Source organism: Pinus tabuliformis, chromosome 4_2, assembly GCF_031772625.1.
Source record: "Pinus tabuliformis cultivar Carrire ecotype Pingquan chromosome 4_2, CPIR1, whole genome shotgun sequence".
NCBI classification, from domain to species: domain Eukaryota; kingdom Viridiplantae; phylum Streptophyta; class Pinopsida; order Pinales; family Pinaceae; genus Pinus; species Pinus tabuliformis.
The window spans coordinates 1,060,055,212-1,060,063,394 of NC_142304.1; the positions used below are offsets into that span (position 1 = coordinate 1,060,055,212).

At 37.0% G+C, this 8,183-nt stretch overlaps 1 protein-coding gene across 1 annotated transcript; it reads left to right on the forward strand.

Annotated features, from left to right (window-relative positions):
* Positions 1–656: 656 nt before the first annotated feature.
* On the forward strand, positions 657–4,176 carry LOC149173255 (uncharacterized). The gene is made up of 2 exons (XM_089424550.1): positions 657–3,479; positions 3,582–4,176. The coding sequence occupies exons 1-2, from the start codon at positions 755–757 to the stop codon at positions 4,031–4,033; spliced, it is 3,177 nt and encodes a 1,058-aa protein (XP_089280676.1). The 5' UTR covers positions 657–754; the 3' UTR covers positions 4,034–4,176.
* The last annotated feature ends 4,007 nt before the right edge of the window (positions 4,177–8,183 follow it).

Here is an 8,183-nt window from a genome sequence, read left to right on the forward strand (position 1 = left end):
GAAATCACAAATTTAATGGGTATTTAATGGGTAACTGTTGCACAATCTAAATATCTTAAGATTTTTTCAGGGTGCTGAATCTATATATATAGTCAAAAAAACCAATTTAAATAACACGAATCAAGATTTCACCTCAATTTTTTCTGTGACACCAAAAATCTAAAAATCACAGTGAAAACAACTTCTTTAATTATTTTCTATCTTTTATAATAAAGTAATTATCTTAAGTAATTTAGAAGAAATAGCATCATTCCATCCGCCCAAAACTTTTTCTTACGTTTAAAGATGTGTCATGACTTCATTTTCCATGGAGGTGGACCATTCAATCTAAAGTTTTCTGGAAACACTCCAATATTTTCACGCTGACTTTGGAAGGTACTTCGTTGTAAAAATTTAATAAGTGGGACGATACTTTTAGATTGATTTTATTAAAGTTAAGCATCTTTTGATTACGGTGTTTTGTTTTGATTCAGAAAATTAGCCCACCCAATAATGTATTTCGTCTCTGTTCTTCGGTGTTCCGTCTCTGTTACGTTTGTATCTCTCATCCTTTTCACCACACAATTTTGATTACGGTGTTTTGTTTTGATTCAGAAAATTAGCCCACCCCAAAATGTATTTCATCTCTGTTCTTCGGTGTTCCGTCTCTGTTACGTTTGTATCTCTCATCCTTATCACCACGCAATAATGTCAGAATTCCTATAAATAAACAAAGAAACTCTAACCATTCCCCTTCCGTCGAGAGCAGAAGAAGATGGAGATCTGTAACGTTCCCCCTCTTTTTTGGGCTTTACTTTTCCTCTCTTCCTTTATCAGTCTTTTCCTCAGTCCCTCCATATTTTCCTCCGCCCTTCGGTTGTCAGACCACCGGCATCCTCATCACGGCAATGCTTCCGATGAAGAGGCTCTCCTTGCATTTCTCTCTGCAATCACCTACGATCCATCTCAAAATATAAACGCTACGTGGAAACGGAATGTTTCCTTCTGCGAGTGGACAGGTGTCATATGCAGTCGCCACAGACAGAGAGTGGTTTCACTCGATGTTTCATCCATGGAATTGCAAGGTACAATCTCTCCTCTTCTCGGCAATCTCTCCTTTCTTAGAACACTTGATCTTAGCAATAACACTTTTCATGGCCACATTTCCTATCAATTCGGAAATTTGTTTCGCTTAAAGAAGCTTTACTTTTATCGGAATCAACTCCAAGGTTCTATTCCGCCCACTCTTGCCCGCTGCCGTAGATTACTGACTCTCTCACTGGGCGATAACAATCTCTTAGGGAACATTCCCTATGAACTAATATGCGATCTCCCCAAGTTACAATTCTTAGGCTTACAGTATAACAACCTGACGGGTAGTATCCCCGCCTGCTCGGGGAACATATCAACAGCCTTCACGGAAGCGTACGCTCCCGGGAGTGTAACTCTCGATTCGGAAATACTTCTGGGTGACAACCATCTGACAGGACAAATTCCAGCTTCGTTTTCTAACTTCACCAATCTTCGAATATTGGATATCACTCTTAACCAGTTGAGTGGCCATATTCCCGTGGAGTTGTGCCGCAAGAGCATGCGCTTGACTCAACTCGATCTGGGACTTAATCAGTTGAGTAGCAGCATTCCTGCTTCCCTCTTCAATTGTACGAACCTTCAAGTGCTCGACTTATCCGGTAACCAACTCCGCGGAATGGTGCCAATCGGGTTGGGTAAGTTGACGGAGCTCCAAATACTCTTCTTAGATTACAATCAACTGGTTAGCAGCAGCACTACAGACTTGCCCATTCTTACTGCGCTTACTAACTGTTCTGCCCTACGACAGTTAGATTTATCCGATAATCATCTTAGTGGACGTTTGCCCTCTTCAGTGGGCCACCTCTCTAGGAAAATTGACTTGTTAAACTTGGAAAACAACAGATTAGTGGGGGAAATACCTCCACAGATTGGTAACTTAACTAATTTAACACAGTTCTCTTTAGCTGCTAATTCTTTCACCGGGGCAATCCTAGTTACACTAAGAAATCTTCAAAACTTGCAAACGTTATTTATGGGAGGAAACAATTTACAAGGAAATATTCCAATGGAAATTGGGCAACTTAAAAATTTAGGGCTTTTGGATCTCCAAAGCAATAATCTGTTAGGGAAAATTCCTGATTCTATTGCCAACCTTCAACAACTAAGGTATTTATCTCTTAGTATGAATAAGTTATCAGGTAAAATACCAGAAAATCTAGGAAAATGTTTGAACTTGTTAAAGCTAGACCTTTCATACAATAAGCTAAGTGGGGAGATACCTCCAAGCGTGGCAAGTCTTGCAAATTTAGCTTTCTATTTCAACCTCTCAAACAATTTATTTGTGGGTCACTTGCCTTTGGAACTCAGTAAGATGACTATGATTCAAGCTATAGATATTTCTGCAAATCAGCTAACTGGTTATATTCCAAGTGGGCTTAGAAGTTGCAAAGAATTACAATATTTAAATCTTTCTTGCAATGCACTTGAAGAGCTAATCCCAATCTCACTGGGTGAACTTCAAAGTCTTCAAAACATGGATTTGTCCTCCAACAATTTGTCAGGTGGAATACCCACATCATTGGCAAATCTCAAAATGCTCAGCCAATTGAATCTCTCTTTCAACAACTTGTCAGGAGAGGTCCCGAAAGGTGGAGTTTTCAAAAATCTTAATGCCACAGCATTTATGGGAAATCCCGATCTCTGTGGACCTTGGGTAAATTTGTCATTGTGCTCTACTCATAAGCACAAAAGTTTTTCTCATATGAGAAAAGTTGTCATATCTATTGTTGCAATTGTAGTCACTATTGTATTGTGTTTAGTTATAGGAATCTTGTGTAGACTATATCACAAGAGGAATATTCCTATAGAGGTTGGGGCATCCTTAAATGTGGGGCACCCAAGAATTTCCTATGGAGAGCTCATCACTGCAACAGATGGATTTAGCAATGCCAACTTGTTAGGAGTGGGTACTTTTGGGAAAGTGTACAAAGGGGTTTTGAATGATGGGACACTTGTTGCCATCAAGCTTCTCAATTTGGAAAGGGAAGGGGCTCACAAAAGTTTCAAAAAGGAGTGCAAAGTTTTGAGTAGAGTCAGGCATCGGAATTTGATTAGATTCATAACCTCATATTCAGACCTCCAAGTGAAAGCTTTGATATTTCCATTTATGTCAAATGGAAGCTTAGAAAAGTGGTTATATCCTAATGGTGAAGTAGAAAGTGTTTTGACATTGATTCAAAGGTTGAATATAGCAATAGACATTGCCCAAGGCATGGTGTATCTCCATCACCATTGTTTCATGCAAGTGATCCATTGTGATTTGAAACCAAACAATGTGCTTCTTGGTGAAGATCTGACAGCATATGTAATAGACTTTGGGATTGCAACCATATATTTTGCAAATAATGAGGATTCAACTTTCACTTCTACACTTGCACTTAAGGGATCAGTGGGCTACATTCCTCCAGGTATTATTTGAACTAGATGGCATTTTAGACAATATTATGAGTTTCATATTTTTATTAAATATTTTGAACTATAAACCTTATGACGAGAATGTTTGAATGCAGAATATGGATTGGGTGGGCATATGACAACAAAAGGTGATGTTTATAGCTTTGGAATATTGTTATTGGAAATGCTCACTGGAAAGAAGCCTATTGACAACATGTTTGTGCAAGGAATGAACTTACAGAAATGGGTGGGTAACCATTTTCCAAATCAACTAGGGGAAGTGGTGGACAAGAGTTTATTGAGAGGGGCTAGTACAAGCACTCAAGCAGATAAAGATCTTAGCTGCCTCAATCAATCCTTAAGCTTGGGTTTGCTTTGCACAAGAGATTCTCCTGAAGGACGACCTACTATGATGGACATTGTGGGAACACTCGAATCCATTAGAGACACTTTTCAAGGCATTGGTGGCATTCCAAAACTGCAATCAGATTTCACATGTTTGTTGGGTGATGCAAGTACAACTCACAACAACAATGCTAGCGGAGGCCAAAGCTCTTCTACATTCTAGAGTGTTGTAAGAGAGTAGTGACTCTAGACTATATAATAATTTGAGTCCATTGTCATTCGCTGCATGTAGTGTAAGTTTTATTTTCCTCCTTATTGTTGCAAAACTAGTTTTATTCCCCTCTCCTTTTCAAATTATGTCTATTGTTGGGCACATGTGGGTGTAAATATAAAGTTACATTATCCATCCCTTGTTAACTTGTCTCTGGGCACATGTGGGTGTAAATATAAAGTTACATTATCCATCCCTTGTTAACTTGTCTCTGCTTGGCTTTGGCTGAGGCATGAAACATTGGGAATTGACATCATGAGTGAAGAAAGTCTTGTCTTGGAATCTAATGACCAATCTTCTTTTTTTCAAGGAAAAATGATTAACTTATCAAAATTATTTTATCATGCCAATTATTTGACTAAGAACCATACTAATGTGTATGTTTCCTATGTGAGTGATCCAACTATGTGTATATTGCCTTTGTATCCTACTTAAAATGGTTGATTTCTCTAATTTAAAATTTTTTAATTTTCTTATCATACAGACCTGATAAAAGAGTCAATATCCTTGTCTCATTTGAGCCAAACAATTTACAACTTAAAAGAAATACACAACTTCTTCCATGTCAACACATTTGTTCTTCCATGTCTTTACATTCACTAATAGACTAGTCATGTCATATTTTGTTCTTTAGTATAAATCTATTACATAATATCTTAGTTAAATTAGCAAGGCAATTTATTTTGTTCTTTAGTATCTTAGCTAAATTAAGAAGGCAGTTTCTGTTTCCTTCTACCAAGTGCCTATTGATGTACTTTAGTCCTCTGTAATTTTAAGACCTATTTGATTACTCTCTTAGCACTACAGCACTACTAATTTCAAAAGCACCACTAATTCTATTGATGTACTCTAGTGTTCTGTAATTTTTAAGCCCTATTTGATTACTCTCTTTCCACTATATTACTACTAATTTCAAAAGCACCACTAATTCCAAAAACATATTCATGATTATTCTAAGTTTGATTACACTTCAATAGCGTGTATTTTTATGAATATATAGTAGATTTATATCTGACACGAAAGGCCAATTTTTTTGCAATTCAAATTGTTTTATAATTATAAATTCAACCATTAGACCGTTCCAAAGACATTTATTCAGTTGTTCTGCATGAATGAGGATGCCCTTCCTTCTGTTGTTCTAAGTTGCAGTACATTATTTAAGAAGAACGTTCACCATCTTAAGCTGGAATAAATTTCTCCACGAATGAATTAGCTCAGTTTAAAAAAATTACTAGGCTTCCTGTTTCTTTTGTGGGTTCTAAATTAAATTGAAAATTCATTGCATCTCTTTATTTATTAACTGGTTCATCCAAGATTTTCGCTACCCCAAAAGATACCAGTTTCATCAAAAGTTAAACCATGACTTTACTTTATGTCAGTGGTCGCACTCCAAATATATAGAGTTGTTCCGAAATTTCATGATAGCTGAAATGATGCACTGAACTTTGAATTGTGTGTGGCTTTTATCTTAATTTGTATTGAAATGGATGTGATTTGGCTTTGTTTCAAAAGCTTTATTATTTCAAACTTCAAAGCATGTAACCTTTCGGAACTGTTTAAGTATAAAAACGTTAGGATTTTCATTTCTTATAGTTTTCAGGTCACTGTATTTCCTGTAGCTTCCATACTTTGAGGAAACTTACCAACTTCCCAAAAAGGAGTAGACATGGTAATTTTGTAATTTTATCTCCCAAACCTGTTGACAGTTGGAGCATATCATTTATTTTTTGCAACTGGAACTTTCCTGTAGCTTCCATACTTTGAGGAAACTTACCAACTTCCTAAAAAGGAGTAGACATGGTAATTTTGTAATTTTATCTCCCAAACCTGTTGACAGTGGGAGCATATCATTTATTTTTTGCAACTGGAACATCCCTCTGATTTATGTTTGCATATACATCACATACACTATTGGTAATGAATTGGATTGATATATAGCCTTCACTATTGGTTTTACATGGTAGAAAACTGACAGGTTTGCTGTCCTGAGATTTATTGTCGTTTAGTGAAGAATTCAACTCTGCAATTTTCTGGCAATGGCATGGGCACATGGATCTTTTTGGAAGGAAAACACACACCACACATGAGATGCCGATTCTTTCCCATTAACCCTTCTAATGTATAACCATACAACCTATCACTTTAAAGAGAAACACCGATCTCCGTGGAATAACAAATGAATCAAATGCTGGAAGTTGGTAACTAATTATATAAACATGTGTAAAAATTGTTTTAGTTATTTTCATGTTATTTTTATAACTAAACAACATTGATGTAATGGAAGAGATTTTATAAAACTGATAAATACCCTAAGTGTTGTAATCATAGAAAATCATTCTTGATCAAATAAATAATTCAATCTCTTACCCTCAAGGTTTTACCACGTAAAATCTTGTATTTTATTTGTGTTTGCTTTCAGTTTCCATTCAGGTTCATTTGCGTGTTGTTTAATTAACTACTCACTCCAACATTGGGAATCAGAGCAATCTATTGAGTGAGCAGGATATGGGCTGCCTTAAGAAATGAAGCCGTCGAAGAGCAGCATAGTCAGCCAGAGCTGCTGTTGAAAACTGCCGCGGAAAAGGTTGACGAGGAGAGAGTTTTTAAGAGGAGCCGGCTAATTTTTTTTAAAAGAGGAGCCGCTGAGGGGAGCTGCTAAATTTCAGCGGAATTTTTTAACCAGGAGCCGCTGAGTGGAGCTGCTAAATTTCAGCTGAATTTTTTAACGAGGAGCCGCTGAGTTTTTTTTAAAGAGGAGTCCACTGAGTGGAGCTGCTAAATTTCGGCTGAATTTTTTAACGAGGAGCCGCTGACTGAGTTTTTTTAAAAAGATAGCCGCTGTCAAGAGGAGTAACTGCCGCTGTCGAGAGGAGCTGCTGAGCAGAGTTTTTTTTAAGAGGAAGCCGCCTGATTTTCTTGAAGATAGCCGTTGTCGAGGGTTTCAGCCGCTGGTCCTACCTGACAGAGCAGATATTTCGAGCCCGCGAAGCCGTACGTTGTCCTTGCACGTTGGAGGAACGCTGTCTAGGGCTTCAGTGGCTATTGGTCCTGTCCAGAACTGGTGAAGAGGCCATTGCTGCTGCGTGAAGAGGGTTTTCTGAAGAAAAAAATCACTAAAAAAATCAATGAATATCCGGATATTTGTGCAAAATAATAAAAAAAAAATATCTAGAAATTATTTATTGTGAGTTCAGAAAACCAGTGAAAATTTTCCCAGAAAACTGTAGTGTTTTTCTTCTTTTGAATAAAAGAATTGTCTAGATTTTCATTAAATTAAAAAAAAAAATATGGAAATTTTTTCTTTGGGAAAAGGGACATAATTTTTTTCCTTTTAAGCAACAAAAATTCTATTCAGGTTTTTAAGGAAACAAAAAGGGAAATAGAAGTAGCTAGGGAACCCTAGTTTCAAAACCAAAATCTTACGAGGAAAGGAATATCAAAAATGACCAATGCAAAGTTCGAGGTGGAGAAATTTATCGGCAAGAACAATTTTGCCTTATGGAAACTGAAAGTTAGGGATTCGCTGGTGCAACAAGGATTGCACAAAGCTTTGGACGGGGCAAATAAGAAACCTGCTAGCATGACATATTCAAACTGTGAGGTCTTTGATGCCTGAGCTCTCAGTACTATCAAGTTATGCCTAGCAGATGAAGTTCTCTTCAACATTGTTGAAGAGAGTACAACCACAGGTTTATGGGAAAAACTGGAAAAGCTATATATGACAAAATCGTTAACCAATAGAATTTATTTGAAACGACAATTGTACAGTGTTCAGATGAAGGAGGGTACAAAAGTTGTAGAACATTTAAATGTTTTTAATACACTTAGATGGCAATTATCAGATATGGAAGTTAAAATTCAGGAAAAAGACAAGGCTATAACCTTGTTGTGTTCTATGCCCGAGTCACGGGACCACTTCGTAACTTCAATCAATTTGAGCACTGTTGATTCTTTGAAATTTGAATCAGTTGTGGGAGCTCTCCTATCTAAAGAAGTACAGAGGAAATCCAGTACTGAAATCGCTGCACCAGAAATCATGATAGCCAGAGGACGGTCAAAAGAAAGAGGGGAAAAAACAAGGGGATTTTACAGATCAAAGTCA